The sequence below is a fragment of the Borostomias antarcticus genome, assembly GCF_949987555.1.
Source record: "Borostomias antarcticus genome assembly, chromosome: 8".
NCBI lineage: Eukaryota > Metazoa > Chordata > Actinopteri > Stomiiformes > Stomiidae > Borostomias > Borostomias antarcticus.
Genome location: NC_140241.1, coordinates 6,740,779 through 6,762,704, shown reverse-complemented (window position 1 = coordinate 6,762,704; position 21,926 = coordinate 6,740,779). Strand labels below are relative to the sequence as shown.

Here is a 21,926-nt window from a genome sequence, read left to right as displayed (position 1 = left end):
GGAGAGAGAGACCAAGAGGGAGAGGGATGAGCCGCAGACACCAGAGAGAGAGGGAGAGAGAGAGAGGGAGAGAGAGAGAGAGGGAGAGAGAGAGATGGCGGGGGGGGGGGTACACTGATATACAGTGATGAACGAGAATTTCTACTGCAGACAGAGATTCTAATTATACATGAAAAAAATCCCATATCCCCCCTTCCCAAATAATCCCTCTGTCATCAACCAGCAGAGGGCAGTAGAGTGTCTGTGTCCAGTCTGTTTCACTGTGTCTGAGATTAGTGTGTGCGAGAGGACATTACAGTGTGTGAGAAACATTGAGTTAGACTATAGACTACAGCAGCAGGAGCCTAATAAGTTCCCTGTAGCTATGGACAACTTGTCCCTGTCCCAACACCAGGTCCAGGCCCTTAGGCCAAGGTCCACAGGCCCATTCCTGGTCCAATTCCTGGTAATCACACTGGTACCCAGGTGTGAGGGCTGGCTAAGAGGTGTGAGGGTCTGCCCTGGTGATAATAATAATAATAATATTAAAAAAGATAACTCTCACTGAACTCTGGCTGAGCCAATGAGAGGGGAGCGTTGTGTTCATGTACCTGTGTGACTGTGCTATAGGCCAGGCCATTACCGGCCAATCAGACCCTGATTGGAGATACACACATGGAGATGATTTAGCTCATTAGGAGGTATGACCTCCACAGGATATGAGCTATGATAGAACTGACTGTGTGTATTTGTGATTGTGAGTGAGCTGTTGCGTTTACCTTCCTTCACCATGCCAACGCTGAGGCACTTCTGGAAGCGGCAGTACTGGCAGCGGTTGCGTCGCCTCTTGTCCACCGGGCAGTTCTTACTGGCCAGACACACATACTTGGCATTCTTCTGCACCGTGCGCTGAGGAAGACACACATAATAACGACATCAGACTCAGCCAACACACCGAATGTGGGGGGCACAACCAGCCACCAAAACACTTTATTTATTTATAATTTATTTAATCCAATTCATGTTTTTTCTTTTCTTTTCAACGAAGAATGAAAAGCGGAAACTCGCATGTTAGATTTTAATTACGTGCTGAAAGGCGGCGGTGACAACAGTATAATTAGATAAAATTAATTTCCCAAACATCGCCTGCAGGAGGGACAATTTTATTAGCGCTACCGCTGACAATGGGGCTGTGCGCCTCGCGAGCTGAGGCGGGTCCCGCGAGACAGGGCCGCGGAGCTGCATGATCAGATTGTTTGTGAAGCTCGCGGGTCAGATCGTGGCACCTCCGGGGCTTGGCGCATCGCGCCTCTCAATGGCCCCCCCGGGATCTGTTTTCTCCTCGGCTGGCTCGGGCGATTATTACTGACCTTATTAAAATTAAATCAGAAACGAGCCGCGTGGGGCCAAGTGCGCTCCACTCGTGGAAGAGACACTGTCCATCCCATCCACCGGGCGCGGACTGAAGGAACCGGTACCGAGACAGTTGCGCACGGGAAAGTTCATAGTGTGTAAACGAACTAGCTGCATATAGGGCCTACCTGAGAGTGTGTACACGAACTAGTTGCATATAGGGCCTACCTGAGAGTGTGTACACGAACTAGTTGCATATAGGGCCTGCCGGAGTGTGTAAACGAACTAGTTGCATATAGGGCCTACCCTACCTGTGATAACATTTTGAAATCATGTATTTGTGATGATTTGTATGCCCATCAAATTACCCAACCAACATTTCTCAGTGCCCCCCCCGCCAGTCAAAGCAGTCTAGAACCGGGCCTGTCCTTCATCCAATATTGACAGTTGTTAATAGTTCAAGTTGTTTCTTATCAAAGGGCCTTTGATAGAAACAACTTGTAGACTATTACAACTGTCAATATTGAGTTAAGGAGTCTATGTACCAGAAGCGTGTAGCTGGTGTGTGTGTGTGTGTGTGTCTGTCTGTGTGTGTGTGCGTGAGAGAAAGAGAGAGACAGAGAGAGGGGGAGGTGGTGTTAGGTAGTCTCCCTTTCTTTAACGCCTCTAAAACACATCAAAACAAATAAATCCAATTACAAACCCTTTGCGCCACACATGCCCATTCCCCCGGGAGACCAATAACACACCAATTATTCCATATGCTCCGGCACAAGGGCGGAACTAGCGTGGAACGGAAGGCCAGCGCAGGATGAGAGAGGTTGCCATGGCACCCCTGATCGCTGTGACTGTCTCGCTCGCATCTATTAAATGGTCAATGACCCGTGTGTGTGGGGATAAGTAAGTTATGGTCGTTACTAAAGCTAATCTGGTTGTGGAGAATTGCATCCTTATAGCTCAGCTTTAAACTAAACCTGATGATAGCAGAAGGACAAGGTTGACGCACGCCGCCCTGGACATGCATTCAATAGGCTGTAATTTAGACCTTTTTCATTAAAGAAGATAGCCTGACATCAGACAGAATGTCAACTCATTACACTCCGTTGAGATCTTCAAGAATCAGTCATGGAGTGGACGGATTCCAATGTCTGGACCCAGGCTATAAAGAAGACACAATGTCTCGTTTTCTATAATAACCCCCCAAAACTTGTTGTTTCAACCATGTTTCTCAAGGTTGCTTTTTTATGGACAGACATAATTCAATAAAAAGCTAAATGGATAGCCAACATCTAGATATTCTAAATGCACCAATTGTGATAATTTGCACAATTTAAAAAATATTTCTACCACCTCTATATTTCTTCAGAAACAAAGTACAGGTGGTTATTGCCGCTATTTTTCTCTGAACACTTTCGGCCCTGAACTCATAGAAGTAGACCGGGAGTTTTCCAGGCTGTTTTCCTGATAAACAAGCGTTTTTCTGACTGCTTGGTGGAAGCTCCTTTGGGAGAGGAGCCTTATCCCCCATGCTTTACTGTGTCGCTTCAGTAGATGGTGTGAAAATAGACCCAGTCAAACCACTTTAGAATGCAGGGTCGGGTTTGGGGATAAAATCTCTCTGTAGTACTGAACCTAATAATCTGAGGTTCTATGGTTCCTGGAATTTCTCACCTTTGATCAGTGGATAAGATTCCGATAAATTGAGCTCTTGTGAGTGTGTGTTGGCCTGTTTCCTGCTTCTGTCTGTGAGTCTGGGACTGTGGGACTTCGTCTGGGACCCGGAGTCTTCCGAAGAGTGTCACAGACGCTACACATCTGAGCTAATGCTGTATAACTTACTTATATGTGATGCTCATTAATGGACCTGAGACAGAAGACATGGAAGCATGCACACAAATACACACACACACGCACACACACACACACACACACGCACACACACACACACACACACACACACACACACACACAGTCTCTCTCTCCCCCCCCCCCCCCCCTCTCTCTCTCACACACACAGACATGGAAGCATGCACACAAATACACACACGCACGCACACACACACACACACACACACACACACACACACACACACACACACACACACCCACACACATACACAGATAAGAGGGAGGGTGATTGGGCGGGGCAGTGGAGGGTCAGGTTATGTCAATATGCTTATCATGTCGGTGGATCCCTCAACACAGAGTAGCTCTATTATAAGGGGTAACTAAGGTGACTGCTTAGACTGTAACAAGATATCAGAGGAGATGAACGCACCGTCCTCAAATGCTCTGCTATTCAATTAAGAGGACTATATCTGAACTTATTCTGTGTGTGTGTGCGTCTGTTTGTGTGTGTTTGAGAGAGAGAGAGAGAGAGAGAGAGAGAGAGAAATAGAAAGAGAGAAAGAGAGAAAGAGCACTGAGAATATGACTCATAACACACAGCTAGTGTCATATAGCTAAAAAAGTAGAGTAAGCATTTTTCTTCAGATGTGTGATATGACATAATCTGATATATATAGCGTAAAACAGATAGATTCACCTGAAGCATGTCATCCCCAAAGCAACAGTCAGACATGTGTTGTAAGTCTTATGTAAGCAGAACTATTTCATAAGCATGTAATACGCATGTCATAGGGTGTAAGTATGATACTGCTGATGGTGCTATCCATGAAGTTGTAAAAAGGAATACACTTTTCTTATATTAATCTAAATTCGATTGGTTCTGTCCAATATGTTGGAAATGGGAGGGGCATGTTTTACTTCCAGCTGACTGTGCTGGACTAGACTGGGCTGACTGGTTTGATTAAACTGGACTAGACTGGTCTGACTAGACTGGACTAGACTGGGCTGACTGGTCTGACTAGACTGGACTAGACTGGTCTGACTAGACTCGACTGGGCTGGACTAGAAGGCATACAGGGGACAGTCTGAATCTACAGTCTGACATGCACAGTGAGAGGCTACAGCCGTGGCCTGACCCAAACACACACACACACACACGCCGTGGGTGTTCTCAGACGCCGGGCCGAGGCATGCAGAAGCAGATTCATGACACGTAACATGTGCTAATAGCCCCGGCTTAAATTAAAAGCCTTTAGGGACCCTCCTCCCCCTCTCCCTCTCTCCCTGCTCCCTAATCATGGACTATCAGACAGCTCTCTCTTCGTTCCTCTCTCTCTCTCTCTCTCTCTCCAGGCAGAATGACTGCCACTCCACTGCTGTCCGTCTCTAATTAAAAGTGTTGGGGCGGATTAGCATTTATTTATTTATCTATTCATGAGTCATTTCTTTCTTTATTTTATAATGTAGTTATATCTCTCACTCCACAGGGGTTTGGTTAGGGGAGAGTGGGTTAACGACGATCGCTTGGCTAGAACATGCTTAGGGGTTAATGTGTGTTTAATGTGTGTGTGCGTGTGTGTGTGGGGGTCATATTCCATTTCCCTCTAGATGACAAGTAAAGGGGTTTCACTGTCTCAGGTGTGTCAGTTTAACCTCCTCTTTATATTCCACCAACTCCATCTGTCTATCTCTGTCACTTCCTGTTCTTTTAGTAGACCAGGGAGTCACTGATGTAGTGAGAGAGTGACGATGCCAGATGACCAACAGAAATACTTTTGCGTGATATCTTTGAGTTAACTGAAATACAAAGAACATAATATACCCATCAAGACATTTAAGACTTCGGTTAAAATGTTACATTTAGTATTATTCTTCTACCGTACTGTACATGAACACTGGATACCACACTGGATACCATGAGCTCCTACTGGCAAAAACATATTAAAAACTTATTCTGCAAATGAGCATTAAAACTAAAACCTAGTATACATGTTACAATTAACATATTTATGGGAAACTCTACATGCCCACTTTTCTAGTGGAGAAAACATTTTTTATTGAAAACAAATTAATTCTTATTAAAGGGGAAAATTACTTTAATTTGCATTAGTGCAAATGTTTTTCACTTTTCCCTAATCAAATAACAATAGATCCACAATAATGCTCAGTCTATGACTATGTATGAATTCATGCACACCAGGACACCAGATTACATATAATTAGATTAAAAGTATGAGGGTTCATAAACATTGTCATTAGGCTACCTGTTGTCTCCTGACTATTTGAATAATGTTGTTTAAATGGTGTTTGGCTAATTTGGAGCTGGTGTGTGCATGTGTACAGTATGTGTGTGTGTGTGTGTGTGTGTGTGAGAGAGAGAGAGATGCAGACAGCGTGGTTTGACATGTGTGTGTGGGTGCCGAGCTGTGCGCTGAACACAGAGCCTGCAGGCTGCAGCCACCAGACGCTGTTTCATTAATTACTAAATAGAAACAAATTGTGAAACAAATTGAAAAGAGAGATAATTCATTTCCACCTACTAGAGGCGTTATTCAATTATCTCTGTGTTTTCATCCCTTCTCTCTCTCTCTTTCACTCACTTGCTCTCTCTCACTCACTACTGAAAGAAAATAGAAAATTCAGTAAAGACCAAGAAAGATAATACCTGCATGACTCAAACATTGTGCTGATTGGATGAAAGTGCATTAAGACAATTTATGACTTAATTTATTTATCATGTTTCATGAATATCAAATCAAAGGTATGCAAATTATAAAAAAAATCTCTATTTGCCCTTTGAAAAATATTTTACATGCACAGCGATAGTGAAAAATGCCTTCTGACTAAAATCAAGCTAAAAGTATGATGGTGTAGGTTGTGAAATGAAAATTTGCGTTGCTATGTGTCGTTTTCTGTGTGTATGTGTGTGTGTCTGTGTGTGTGTGTGTGTGTGTGGGCGGGGGATATAGAATGTGAGAGAACAGTTACTGGGTAAAGCTAGATGTAAGAATTGACTAACATCAGCCTAAATATTGACTGCATGGTCAATATTCTCAGTTGATTTTCACGCAACCATATAACAACAAGTAGTCTGTTTGAGTCTATAAAAAGAATAGTTAGGTCTCGTATTGGTGAGCTCAATCCTCAAGAGGACTGGATCAGAGCACATGGCTACAGACTCGGTCGCAATCTCCTAACTCTGTGAGGCTGCCGAAGCAAACCATTTTCCTTGGTTGTAATATTTTTATCGCACCCTGCTGCCATGCTACACACACGCACACACACACACACACACACACACACACACACACACACACACACACACACACACACACTGCTCTGCTGGTCGCTGGGGGAGATGACCCTCACGGGCGCCATGCGCCTTGGTAACGACTCAGACGATTTAGAGAGCACTCAGAGAGGAGAGAGAGAATGAGGGAGTGACTGAGAGAGAGAGAGAGAGAGAGAGCGAGTGAGAGACAGTGAGTGAGACAGAGTGAGAGTGAGAGAGAGAACGAGAGAGAGAAAAAGAGCAAAAGCGAGAGAGAGTAAAGTAAAGTAGCCTGAAGTAAAAAGCAAGACAAGGAGAGAGAGGAAAAGAGAGATAGTGAGGGAAAAAAGGGGGGGATGTCATACAGAGAATCCACTGTGTAGTGGAGCACAGATCTGCCAAAGCCAACGCTGTAACTGGGACCAGTTCGGACGCCGCAGATCCAGTACTCACTAATCACAACCCTCTCTGGAGCCCCGGCCCAGAACGCCAGGGCGGAGATATTGCCACCGACTCTGCTTCGGTCTAACACAGCCGCCGTACGCTCCGTTCAAACGCGAGAGATCGCCAAGAGAGGCGGGTGCGGGGTTTGGGAGGGGTCGGGCCCGAGCTCGGTCTTACCTTGAAGAAGCCCTTGCAGCCCTCGCAGGTGCGAACCCCGTAGTGCTGACAGGCGGCGTTGTCCCCGCACACGGCGCACGTTCCCTCCCCCGGGGGGCCGCGGGGCGGCGGGGAGGGGAGGCTGTCCGCCAGCAGGTTGGCGCAGGGGCCCAGCGCCAGCGAGCGGAAGGCCAGGCCGCCGCCGCCGCCGCCCACCCCGCGGTGCAGCTGGTACATGTGTTGCTCCAGCGGCGGGCCGCCGTGAGGGTGCGCGGCCGTGGAGGACGAGGACGAGGACGAGGAGGAGGAGCGCACCAGCCCGACGCCGCCGCCCAGGCCGTCGTACCCGCCCACGGCGCCACCGCCGTGGGGGGGGGAGTGCTGGTAGAAGTGGGAGAAGCGAGGCGACTTGAGGGGGCCGGAGTCTAGGCCCGAGCCCAGGGAGTGGGAGTGAGTGGGCGGGGCCAGGGAATGAGGGGGGTCCTCCCAGAGGAAAGAGGAGCCAGGCTGGGGGGGCAGGGAGGGTGTGGTCGGGGTGGAGGGGGGAGACTGTTTAAAGTACATGGAGGAGGAGGCCATGGCCTCCAGGGGCGAGGCCGTGGGGTAACTATCCTCCTCCTTCTTGATAGTGGGCCTATGAGAGGGCATCTGGTAGAGGCAGGAGGACTTGGGCTCGTAGCTGCCCTCTACAAACACGTTGAAGCTGGGCAGCGAGGTGGTAGCGGCCGCTGCCGATATCTCACCCCCGCCTAGGTCCAGCTTGGTGTAGTCCGGGGTCATGAGGTCAGAGCTGTAGCTGTCGCCGGGGTAACCGAAGGACTGGCCAGAGTAGGCGGAGCCTGGAGGGGCTGGCCCATACTGAGCCTGCACACAGGGCATGTCTACTGGGGAGAGAGGACGAGAGAGGACGAGAGAGGGGGGGGAGAGAGGACGAGAGAGGGGGGGGGGGGGGGACAGGATGTGAGGGAGAGAGATTATGCTTAACATTAGGTGAATGGACACACATATTCATGCATTTGATCATGTCATTGTTACATAAACGTTAAGCTCCATTAGTCTGTTGTTAGTGACACGTCTTTGCTCATTAGCCCACCTGAGGAGATAAAAACATGCTAGCTTAAAGGAGTTATATAACCACGGGCCGAGGATCAAAATGACACCAGCCATAGTCGTAAACAGAACCATAATGGCGATGATACCCAACACTCAGGAGGAACAGTATGTGCCCATAGACCAGTGCTAGGGTGGGTTCTACTGACAGAGAGGCCAGAGAGTGTGTGCAGCCCAGGGGGTGTACTCAGGAGGGTCCATATCTACAGAACATTTAGATCCAACCAGATCGGTTTGGCACGGTTTGGATCAGGCTGTTTGGCCAGTTACATAGGCTACAGTAGTCATCTGCATGGTTCTGAACGTTTCACTCTCCTGAACACAACCCGGATTGTGTCCAGTGAAATGTGCGAAAAGGCTTTGAAGATTTTTCCATTATTTGTCATTTTCCAAACACACAAACACACTCACATGCGTCACATTTTCAAAAATAGTGCTGGTTTATCATGGCTTGAGTTTTAGAGCAAGACCCACCCGAGTTGGGGTGTATGTTACAATTAAAGAATTTACAGTGTGCGTATGTGTGCGTGTGTGTGAGGGAGAGAGATGGTGTGTGTTTTATTGTTCTAGTTAGTTTGTGGGTGAGGGGGGAGACAATAAATCCGAACGGACCTTCTTCCTGATGGACCCTCACTGTCCTCTATCATGTCCTGCCACATCACACATACACGTACTTATGCAGTATAGACATGCACAAACACACACACACTGCCAAGAACTTCCTACCAAGGCAAATGGAAATATTGACAACATGACTGCAACAATGATGACGGTAATAATAATATCAATCAATAATAAACAAAGTGTGAAAGATGCGGGAATGTTTGATTCTGGAATTTGCAGGAAACATATAGTCCTGCTGTCTCCTCGTTAGTAGCGATACACACACACACGCACACACACACACCTGATGAGTTTGACGAGAGCGTTGAAGTGGCCTACGCAAACCAGTATGTGTTTGTGTGTGTGCGCACATGTGTGCGTGGTGCGTGTATGCGTGTACGTGTGTGTGTTTGTGTATGTGTAATCACTCGTGAGTGCCAGCGCACCCAGGGTTTGCGATGTTTGCTCATCGTTCTAGAGAAGGGAACTGTCAACAGTGCGCGGCTCCCATTGACGCTCTGCGCGCGTTGTCGTAATCGCCCTCATTCCCCACGCGTCATATTAATTTAGACAAATATGAGACATATCCATGCTGCTCTCCTCCCTGGCTTCCTCTGCTCCACCAAAACCAGGCTGCACGCGCAACTGAAAGTAGCATGGGCGTCCAAGATGTGTTTTGGTCCTACTGATTATGATATTCTATAACTAATAATAATATCAGAAATAAGAATAACACTATTTTATACAAGTATTATAAAAACGTATTATGCTTCATTATCATGATCATTTCTTTAATAACAATGCACTATAGAATGTTACTAGGCTATATTACATCCGTGCCTACAATTTGTATCCAATCAATTGAATGTTACCCCCATAAGAAATATGTGCGACAGAGCCCAGAGAATGTAGACATTCAGGCATTTAATCGGCAAGACTGCTCCGTGATAAAAACTGAATGAGCCGAATGACACGTCCATTACAGTCGTTTTAAACACAATCAAAACATACCTGTAGGCTACGAGGCTATAGGGCAAAATCTCTTGCGTGATTCAAAGACTTGCACAAAGATATTTGTCAAGGACTCGACTCGACATTTGCCGAGGGCTTTCTATGTTTAACGGGCACAAGGTCAAGCCTGAGTTAGTTAGGGGTTGAGTCAAACTTTCAAGCAGGAAGCGGGACGCGCGCGTTCCACTCATCTGCCGCGTCTGGAACTGTGGGTGGGCGAGCGGGAGCTCCCGAGTAAAGACCTTTAACGTCATCATTTCGATTTGATTTCTATGACGGCCTCGCGATTGACCAGATCCTCCCACCCACGCGGAAAACACACATGGACGCGCGTCACGGGTCGTCAAAACACCACTTAAGAGACATCCAACCAGACTCGATATTGAGAAAGTGAGAAATGTGATCGTGCTGAATGTGGTTTGTGGCTCTTGCCTGTGGCTTTGCATTTCAGTCCGAGTCCAGTCCAGAGAGAGAGAGAGAGAGAGAGAGAGAGAGAGAGAGAGAGAGAGAGAGAGGGGTGAAGGTAGCCTACTCCTAAAAGGTTCCTCAGCCAACTTTTACCATACTGTACCTCATATATCAAATTATCTCTCTCCCTTCCTTTCTCTCTCTCTCTCTCTCTCTTTCGCTCACTCACACACACACACACACACACACACACCTCTCTCTCTATCTCTCTCTCTCTCACACACACACACACACACACACACACACACACATAAATATCATGTAAAGATGTATGGAGATATAGTTTAATATCTCTCTTTTTAAAAGGTGTAGTATGACCTGTGAAAGCCAAGGACTGACTCACCTTGCCCTAAGGCACTATTGTCTATCCACTGTCTGTAGCAGAGTTGATCACGGACTGCAGCGCTGCCAACAAGGGTTTTGATATCAGCCCACTGTAAAGCTCTGTCAGAGGAAATGTTAAACTTTAAACATCCTCTCAGTCTGATCTTTTAATGTGGTTCTGTAAGAACTCTATTTCTTCGTTACTCATTCCTTCTATGGTGAAGCCACATCATATCGAAACATACAATAATCTGTGTGTGTGTGTGTGTGTGCTTTTGTATGTGGCTATACAGAGGATATTGACTCTATAGTCACAGACCCAGGCTATATACTCTGATGATGTAAACAAGCTGACGTGTGTACACCCGCACACACCCTTGTCTTGATGCAGCCCTGCTTAAACCACTTGCATGCACACGCACACACACACACACACACACACACACACACACACACACACACACACACACACACACACACACGCTTCACGTCTTCACCTGCAGCCTGCACGCACCTCACCTCTATACCCACAGGTCTAGGTCTGAATGGGCTACACTCCAGCATGCTGTGTACATGCACACACAGACAGGCAAACCCAACGCACCCAGCTCATGTTAAGGGTTTTGTTCAGATAACCTTCCAGCACCACAACAATTAATTTGTGTGAAAGCGTGTGTGTTCATACTATATTTAAATGTATGGAAAATATGTGTGTGTGTGCGCGTTGGGGGTGCACCACGCATGTGTGTGTGTGTGTGCATATATTTGCCAGCGAAAGAAGAGTGTGTGTTGGTGGGAGGACAGAGACAGAAAGCCCAAGCTGATCAGACACAGGCCGTGATGCAGAATGGAGGAAGGGAAGTGTTCTCTAACCTCGAGGTGTGCATTTCAACTGGACAAAGTGCAGCTGTTCCAATAATTGCGCGCGCTTGTTCATTGTCAGAATGCCATAGATCTACCAAACAAAACATGAAGTGCAGACATAAATACAGACAGTCTACTAATCAATGACTTGTCAGTGAATTGTAAAATAAATTGTTGAATTCAACAGACAATGAGTAAACAGAATTAATTGTTTCTAATTTGATAAACACTCTTTCTTGCTAACGCAACACAGCAAACACACAGACACACAGATGCGCACACACACACACACAAACACACACACATTGACAAACAGATGTGAAGATCAGTCAGTCTAAGCCTGTGTGTGTGGCTTTTGGACAAGTTGGCATAGGCCTACCAATATGTCAGTTCCAGATTGTTTACGTGTTATGAAATGAGTGCTATGCTAGTGGGCAAAAAGAAGGGATCTCAGCCCGTGGTTAAGTCTCACAGCAAGCTCGAGACCGCCACGTGTCCCTAAGGCCCTCGCATTTAACCCTTTGAATGAGGGGAAAAAACAACCTACGCACGTGCCTCATTTGAATAATTTATTTTCGTCTGAAAGGTTTGAAGACAGTTAATCTCATTTAGTCATTAGTCAGATCGATATCTACATATTTCACTTATTTGATTGCTCGCCCTGCTTTGTAGCCACTGCGACTTGTCTCAATAAGTCTGTATTTCTGTCAACATATCTATAAATGTAAATAGGCCTATGAACCCGTAGGCCTGTCAGTAGGCTACTTCAGCGCGACACAGCGCGCTCACACACACACACACGCACGCACGCACGCACGCACACACACACACACACACACACACACACACACACACACTCACCGGGGATGTAGTAGTGTACGTACTGTAATGTGTGAATGTGTTTTGATAAGATGAGGAATAAAATTGGCCAGTATATCATTATAAATCAAACGTATTTTGGCAGCCTATTGCATAGCGTAGTGAAAATGCAAAACGTTTCTCCTGTTTAGTCTAGTCTAAGTATAACTAAGAATAATAGCCTATATATTAATCCATGAGGAGAGTGCGCGCGAAATAGTTTCAGCGCACCAACTTTGACAGGAAAGACAGACTTGGACTGCGGAGCTCGATCCTACCTGGTGATAAAGCTTCGCGCTGAATGGTGCTGGGTGTTGGGCGTTGGGGGCAGGCACGGCTCTGGCGTGGCCCGGGCTCCTGGAGCGGGGAGGACTCAACCGGAGCAGCGGAGGAACTGTCCAGTCGCCGGGGCTCTGAGCTCGACTGCGCGCGCTCTTCAGAACCACGGTCTGAAGGAGAGACAAACGGTTCAGTGACATTAACGACAGGCACTCGTCCCCGAATGAAGGGAGACAAAGTAACATTGATTAAATTAAGTAAATGAAATAGCCTACATAAATTATAATAGTAGCCTACACAGAATTTGGCTAAACTTGAAGAGTAGAGGTAGTAGAGTAGAAGTGGAATATTAAGGCAAGGATAGACCACATGTTATTAATGTGACAGAGACAGACGACAGAGGGACAAAATAGGCTTCATTATCATGACTTAAATAATAACATATAGCGCTATACAGTTGAACTGCAGGCAAGAAAATGAATAGGCCCATCCATTCAACCGCACTACAACAATAATGCAAGATTTATGAAAAGCATAAAGAAATTAGAACTTGGAAAATAAAAAATAGCGTTTTATTACACATTTTAGTGAAAAACAAAACGTTTTGGCCATGCTTAGCAAAATGTTTGGACTAATAGCCTATGGTAGTCCTAATATGGTAGTGATAATTTTAGACTTGTGATTATTGGAATTTCCGTAGGTTAATAATGGGGAATATTTACAGTCAAATCAAACAATAAGGGTATTCTGCATTGAAAACAATTTTGAGATATTAAAAATGTCTTTAGAATAATGTAAATGTTCTTAATTTAATAATATGTTGGATTTAAGCATCATGTATCATTGTTTGACTAATTTTAGGCAAGGCTATTTGATTTCTTAATGACATTTTGCTGAAACCAAGCAGCAGAAGAGACCGGGTCCTGCGAGCGCCTCGCTGCTGAGGAGCGCACCATGGACAGGGAATTTAAAAGCTCCGAGCGCCCCCTCTCTGCCGCTCACGGTGGCCCTCTGCTCCGGTAACCCCTCTCTCTCGCTCCCCCTCTCTGTCTGTCTGTCTCTCTCTACCCACATCTCAGAACCAATAGCCTATTCCCGTCCCTTTCTCCAACAACTAAAACCACACATAGTCTATCTATCTCTGTTCTGTTCACCAACCTGTTTCACATCAGACCAGACATTCAAATCTGTTTTTGTCAGACTCTGCCCTAACAACACTCTGAAAATGAATTAAGCTGTTTTACTTGACCCTCGCAATCTTCGTCAGTCTGCCACCAACCAGACAAAATCTAACAACTGTTTAAACTGCACAGCGGCCAATAATTTCTTGTTTTGTTTTTCTGTTACAGACTGCATCCGGTGCCTGCTGTGAGGCCATCCTTAATGTGTAGACCTACTATAAACGAGTGATATTTGCAGCCCTGTCTGTACATATCGGAGCATAGAGGGTTCCCGGTCCACCCCTCTTTCTCTCTCTCTCTTTCCAGCCGGATGGGTGCCGGTGGGGCCCGCGCGCACCGGTAACCTAGAGAACGGCGAGGGAGCTGGAAAGCACGCGCCCTGGAGCGCCGGTAGCCCCCGGTAGCCCCTCGCGCCAATAAGCCAGACAGCGCGAGGCTTCCAGCAAACAGAACAAGAAAAGAGAAGAGATAAAAGGAGTCTGGAGAAATATACAAGTACAGTAAATTAGCTCTGAGAGCGAGACTGTCAGAGTAAGAGGTGTCTCTCTCTGTCTTTTCAGAGACATCACACACACACACACACACACACACACTCTCTCTCTCTCTCTCTCTCTCACACACGCACGCACACACACACGGAGATAGAGAGAAAAAGAGGGAGGGAGAGAGAGAAAGAGAGGGCGAGAGAGAGAGAAAATGAAAGGTATACGGTATTCAGTCTCTTCAGGTATCAGATCAGGCCAAATGTTATCCAGTAGCCTATGGGTAACTATAATTCTTAAATCGTGTCTATTTTAGCCCACTAAGGCTTCTGGTCTAACATTTCACTTAAAAACGCTACATATGGGCTAGGCCTGTTAGCTCCTAGGCTGATTCATTGACTGTTTGTTTTATAGAGCAGATAGGTTTAATTCTTTTGTAGTTTAAAAGTCGGATAGTTGGTTTGCCAAAATGACAGGTGACATTTACGGTTGGTCAAAGATCGGGCGACATGCATCTCGACCTCCATTCATCCATATGTGGCCTGTTTATAAAACAACCACCAACGTTTCTGTAATCACAATGCTCGCTCAAAGCTAACCTGGAAAGCATGACGGTTGTGGTAGGTTTGGTGAAACATTAGCAATTACATTAGGCTAGAGGCTAATATCGTCTATGCCTTAGAAATTAAACGAGTATACTCGTAGCCTATAGGCTACTCGTCTAAAAGTTACGAAATGAACAAGAGTTAGGCTATGTGACCAAACATGTACTTAACATGTACTTAGCCTAATTAAACCATTTTTTTAATTTGATGTTTATGAAGTCAGTTATCACAGTCTCCATTCTCTCTTCATTCTCTCTCTCTCTCTCTCTCTCTCTCTCTCTCTCTCTCTCTCTCACTCACTCACTCACTCTCTTTCTCCCACTCTCTCTCTCTCTCTCACACACACACACACACACACACGCACACACACACGCACGCACGCACGCACGCACACAAATACACACACACACACACACACACAGACACACACACACGTGGATATAACCTACAAATATCACGTATTACATTCACAGAAACTGAACAAAAAAATCTTAATAGTCTAAAAAAAGATCACCTCCATCCCAAACCGTTCTCTACTCTAGTCTCGCCTGGGTTTTCTCTCTACACTGACCACTCTTCGTTGTGAGTGAGAGGCATCCTATTTCCATGACAACTAGAATGAATATGATACCTTCCTTCGGCAAATTAAATTCAAATTCTACTCAATCTGCCCTCGGTGACACCAAAAAACTCGCACAGATCAGGCTGCTAGGCTACACCGCCACCGGGGCCGCTGAGCTGGGCTTGCAAAATCAACAGGTCCCCATGCACGAGGAAGTTGGAAACAACGGTAGGCTAAGTGTTAAATACCCTACAATAACAGAAGGACAGATTTTCAACACACCAATAAACTCATAACAATTTCCATTGTTCTGTGAGAATGACAGTCTTAGATTAGCCTATGTTCTCCTGAGGATATCAGAGAAAGTCATTCATTCTCAGAAGCAAATAGACTACTTACTTGTTTGCTGTAGCGGTTCCGTCTTTACGTGATAATAACCTCACAAATAGAGCTCATGTGTATATCCACAACAATTACCGAAAATGACAGCTGGGAAAATATCGCTGATTATTGTGGCAAAAAGGCAAAAGGTCTTCTTTGTATTTTTCTTTCTTTTTCTTGTAACTATTCTAAAGTTGAGCAGAACAAAGTCCTGTGTTCTAAGAGTGTGTTCCGTCCGTCCGTGAGTGTGTCAGTAATAATGCTTGCAAATGTAGGCTAAGTTGTAACGCGGGTTTGTTTATGTGCGCGCTCTGAGAGAGAAAGTCTTAATAGAGAATTTATGTGAGTCTGCCTCCACATAGAGCGCCTGGTATGCGCTACGTCAATGTGACGCCATGGGAGAGGTGACGTCACTCACTGTAGCTCCCTCTCGCAGTACAGTACCAGACACATAAGCCCCAAACGCCTTGCCAGAAAAAGAGAGAGCGACAGAGAGCGCGAAAGCGCGAGAGAGAGAGAGAGAGAGAGAGAGAGAGAGGGCGGCGGAGAGTTGATTTTACGATTGCAAGACAGAATGGTTCCAGAACTCTAGGCAAACTCGAGCAATAGTTTTCGCTTTGAAAATAAGTGTGTAAAATGTGCGTAACGAAGGCTACTGTTTTTCCAACACCTCTGTTTCTAAAAGGCATGTTATGAGCAGTCTATCTGCAATGTGAAAAAGGATGGCCAGATAAAATGCTGATAAAATATTTCAAACGTCTTCAATTCTTCTCTCCTCCTTAAAGAAGGAATGAGTGAGGTTGTTTTGGGGTGTAGCTGCTGTATTCTAGCCTACAGGTAAGCTAAATGTAGACACATTTTCGAAGACAATCCTTTTTATTGCCTGTATATAGGCTACCACACAGGACGCTTTGACATTCTAGGATGATTCCTGCCCTTCATCCACCCCACTTCTCTCTTTCGATAAAATAATATATACGAGACATCTATATCCTACACTGGATAATATTGTGTCTCTCACACTCTCTGTTCTGATGTATCTGGTGTTATAGTAGAAGTATGTTGCCTGGTCTAAAATCTGACCTCACACAAGTGGACGCAAACTGCGCAGAGGAACATTTGAGTCTCGGCCAGTCATTTTAAAACAGCAGTGTGGCAGCTCTTTACTGTCTGGCTACTAAACTACACTGAGACCGCGCGTCCCTCCCTTGAGCATGTCTGGAATAACTGTATGGGCAGCTTCAGCACAAAATGCGTTTAGGGCAGCCTGCATAGACAAACACTTCGGCGTGGCCATTAACCTCATTGATAAACAGAGGAGCTACAGCCACTAATAACAGTAAATCAACGACAGCCAATCACAAGACGCGTACTTCTTGGCTACGTTCTTATTCTGGCCAATGATCAGCTCCAGGAGGCGGGGTCAGGACTTGACGCACCGAGGCTCGTGATTGACGCAAGCGATGTTACTAATTTTAGCGCAGGGCTAAGCGGCAGCATGATAGCAGAGAACCCATTCATTGTGCCGGGGCGGGCCCGACTATTTCAGAGATGTGATTGTGATCCAGCCAAGCCAAATATAGTCGTAGACAGGTATTTTTAGCGGAAAGCGTGTCCCCGTTTTCATTTGGCCAAGGACAACCTGGCGATATACCTGATCGCTACTACGACTTGTTAATAGCTAAAGTGTCGTCCACCGAAATTAAATGCAGCAAAGTAATGGCTATAGCCTAGCTTATTTAGCCGAGTTTCAGTCAGCTGAGAGGGGACAGGTTGATTTCCCCGAGAGCCAAATCGCGCGCAATGGAGACACAAGCCCACAGTGATCTCGCCTACAGTCCCGATTAAAGGTTTATTTTCAACCGGGAACGAGGTTGGAAATAAGGGGAATATCACCCTAGACCCGAAGCAGCAACATATCAAACCAGGTTTGTAACTGACAACTCTGGAGTTGGTCACAATGCGCATGCAAAAGGACATTTGCGTCGGCATCAATTTCGCCTTTTCTAAATAGCCAGCTGTGCCTGGGCACTCACGCAGAGTGGCGAAATTACGTTTCCATCCGAATGGTGGATGGGCAGGCGGGAGGGAGAGAGTGGAATAGGGTTACCTGGGCTGGCAGCAACTTGGCTGCCTCGTGGGGGAATCCCCATCTCGTATGTGATTCTCTTGAAATCCTGACAAAGACTGTGTCAGCACTGCTGACAGTCTGTATTGCACACTGATGAATGAACTCCAGCGCAGGAATAGTAGGTTTGTGCGTGTGCGTGTCCGATTAAGTCAACATCGCTGAACGCAATTGGGCTTTCACCATACACCAGTTCCACCAGTGTTCTTCAGCAAGTGTTCATTAAAGTACACATAAAGCATGCTACACACCTCCTTTGCTGTGCCTGTCTGCATGCTGTTGCTGTCATTGCATGCATGCTGTAGGCCAATGAGCAGCCCGTCACCTAGCACCTGTTGCATAGGACCAAATAAAACTGGGCATGTTTGCATAGGCTACCCACAGTCCGGCAAATCAATAGAGAGCCATTACATTTCAATCATATAATCACACCAGGCTTGCCGTCAAGTGTTTCTTTAGGCCAGGGTTGTTAGACACAGATTCATTTATATATTTAAACTTCAATTGATATGTATTTGTCCAGGAGGAGGCTTAATCTGTGTCTGGGAAACCATTACAAAAGATTACAGGTTAAACTGGCCCAGTGACTTCACTAACATTGCCATTAAAGACACAGCCCCACAAACATTCACTTACAATTTCCGTTCATCTGATTGGCCAAACCAACTGCTGCCTTGTCCATATCAAATCTCCTTCACTCCTGTCTCACCCGCCTATGCTGTACAGTGTTAGACCCCTTCTAAAATGTTGCTATACCTCCCTGCCATCCTTGCAATAATATATCTTACCTGACTTGGTTGATGAAAGCTAGTGACAAGCTTGCTGTGACCAATTCAGTTATGTGGTTATGCGTGTTTTCTGGAGGGAGGACTTCCCTGAATTGAAAACGAGGCAGGCGTGTGACTGTGCGTGGGCTACTACACCATAATGGTAAAGTGTGACTGCTCTTCTCTAAATGCTGTGTTTACTCGTCCCGTCCATAGAACTGCCAATGTGGGCCACACAATAGAGATGCACCGATATGAACATTTTGGCCGATGACAGATAGTAACATTGCTGCTATGGCTGATATCCAATATTTACAGATGTCTATATGTTCTGTATAAAAAGAAGTTTCTATGATAATCAAATGTTATGCATAGCCTTCGGAAAAACATATGGAAACACTGTCTCTGTTTCCAAAACATTTGGAAAAGCCGATAAATCATAGATTTACCGCAACAACACACACAACAGCACCTAGACAGAAATTATCGGCTGTTCACATTGGCCCTGTTTTGCACATCATATCGATACCAATATATTAAAAAATGACTAACATCTGCCGATACCGATATGATTGATGATATATCGCGCATTCCTACTTCTCAAGTTAATGAAAGCTATGCAATGACAAGCTTGCTTTGACCAATTCATACATGTTAGATCTGTGATAACCTGAAGCAAGAGTAAGACACATAAACAATTAGATTTTGCCCCCCACTCCATCCTCACCATGAAGCTATCCAATGAGTGTCTGTCAGAGTGTGTGTGTCAGTGTGACTACTGTATAGCCCCTGCCCTGACCTCACAGTTATGATGTGAGAGGGTCTCTCTGTCATAATCCAGGCCAGATTATAATTCACCAGACAAGAGGAAGAGATTAGGGATTATAATCCAGCCTTGACGACAGACCTGTGTGTGGGTAATCGTCTGTGTCACTAAGTTGAATGTGCGAGCTGGGTATGTCTTCTCCTTGTGCACGCATGCGCGCAAACACACACACACACACACACACACACAAACACACCCAGGATAGCATTCCGCCCACAATTCCATGGCATATTTATGTTGAATCCCAACCCTCATAGAACAAGGTATTGCCAAATCAGGCTGACTCTGACTGACCTGCTCACCTTGGTATCAGCATGAGCCAGTTCCATGTTGCAGGTGAGGCTTTGTCTGGGGATAAAGGATTGGACAGATTCATGCTTAGTGTTCCTCTATATGAACTGGCTGTTCCGACCAACCACTTCAACGTTTTATGACAAAGGAAGTTTTGTAGGAGTCCTCAACATCTCCCCTAGTCAATAGTCACACTCACGGTTGTGCGGGGTTACTGACCACACGCAATAGGAGGCATGTTTCACCGGAGGGCCTTCCACACATGAGCTTCCATGGAGGGCAGCACAGAGTGACTGTCGGCCTTCCAGGCAACAAGCAAGCCTCTAACACTGTGCTCTGGTGACATTAGGGAGAGAGGGAACCAGAGAGAGAGAGAGAGACAGAGGAAGGCTTTTATCTCTGTGTCACTAAATCTGTTCCAACTGTACTGCACGTCAGAGAAAGAGGGAGGCGGGAATGGGGGTCACTGAGGCAATGGCAGAGTGCTGAATGGTGGTATTCTTCCCCCCTCTGCTAACTCGCGCACACACACGCACACACATACACACACACACGCACACTCAGTAAGTCACACCAGGGGATTCCTTCAGGGACTGCCCTTCTGAAGTAACACAACCCATCACAGCCTTATCACACCACTGCCCACAGACAGGATGGACACACACACACTCACTCACACGCCCGTGCGCATGCACGCACACACACACACAGAATATGGAGCCCAGGCTGTGTGCATGACCATGTAAAGCCCACTACGTTCATGGCTGATGTGGTTCGAGTGGATAGTCAGTGTATGCGTGTATGCATGTGATCTTCAGTAGTTTTCCTATAAAGATATATCGCATTACCTGCTCTCACTCCTGTCGATATACCCTGTTATTACTACTTTATAGCCTGTCTAGACACTGTGTGTGCATTTGTGTGTCTGTGTGTGCGTGCGCACACACGCACACACACACACAAACACAAACACACACACACACACATTCCATAAACTAAGGCTGAGGCAGAGGTGTGACTGTGTGCGTGGGCTCCAGCGTAATGGTATGGTGTGATTATTCAGATGTGTGTGACTTTCAGGTGGGTGCAGCATGCCCCTCCTCCCCCCCCCAGGGGGGTTTCTGCAGGCCCTGTTGTTTACCGTGCTCATCTGCTACACAACCGCCAACGTGGGCCCAGACTCCATAGCTTCACTTCCCATCTGGCTACCTGTGGTTGGAGGCTACCTTTTCCCTCCAAAACAGAGCACTAACGGTGCATTAAACCACTGCGCCGCTTGGCTTTGCATGTTCTTCCTACAGCATGTCTCCCAAAAAACTCCCTGAAACCCATCTTTCTTTATTCAACTCACTTTTGTCTTATAAAATGCATTCAAATCAACTAGGAAGGTACATTTCCTGAAGACAGGTTACGTGCTTGCGATCCAAAAAGTATTAATGTATGCCAATAGTGTTTGAGCCTCTACTTGCAAATTAACAATTATCAAGCCTATCCACTGGACTAGAATAAGTGTTACTACCATAGAGTACCAAGGGCATGCAGCTTCTTCAGGAGTGTTGAGACCCAGAAGTGCCTATCAATGTTTTAACAGCATTAAGTATTCCTTACAAAAAGTTACAACAGAGGCACACATTTTTGGCCAAAATGTTGCTCACACAAAACGTACAAAATCGAGCCAAGCCACAGATAAATGTTCAGTGACTAGCTGACTGAATATTTCATTGTACATGGTACCTGTACATACTATATCAGTTTCAGTTTACTTTATTAGTAGGCTACCCGTAGGTAGATTTGGTTTGCAGACAGTGGACGAACATAATAAAAACACAACAGAAATACAAGTAGAAGTAAAATCATCACTAAAACCCCTAAAACCAAAAGATAATACAATAGAAAGAAATCATCTGTGCAATGTTGCTACGACTTGTTCAACTGAGTAATGACTGGAAGAGAGAGAAGGAATGGACACGTAAAAACATTAAAACAAGTATATAACACCAACACAAGGGCTCCAAACTCTCAATAAACACCGACACAAGGACGCCAAACTCTCAATAAACATGCTTGAATACTTGAATGCTTCAGTATAAGTATAATGACAAAGTATTAGTACTCGTCATTCCTGTATTAATCTG

The 21,926-nt window shown here is 45.7% G+C and overlaps 1 protein-coding gene across 2 annotated transcripts in view; it reads right to left on the bottom strand.

Annotated features, from left to right (window-relative positions):
* Positions 1–15,822, bottom strand: part of nr4a3 (nuclear receptor subfamily 4, group A, member 3) — a gene marked incomplete at its 3' end in the record, with an annotated part of 23,530 nt that extends 7,708 nt beyond the window's left edge. The window contains exons 1-4 of one of the 2 annotated variants that reach the window (XM_084441672.1): positions 15,798–15,822; positions 12,568–12,738; positions 7,073–7,932; positions 759–888 (exon numbers count right to left, since the gene is read on the bottom strand). In XM_084441672.1, coding sequence (XP_084297798.1) covers positions 759–888; positions 7,073–7,930 — 988 coding nt within the window. In that variant the 5' untranslated portion in view covers positions 7,931–7,932; positions 12,568–12,738; positions 15,798–15,822. Of the gene's footprint in view, positions 1–758; positions 889–7,072; positions 7,933–11,440; positions 11,523–12,567; positions 12,739–15,797 lie in introns of those variants that run through there. The other variant, XM_084441673.1, reaches the window with a different exon arrangement.
* Between the last annotated feature and the right edge of the window lie 6,104 nt (positions 15,823–21,926).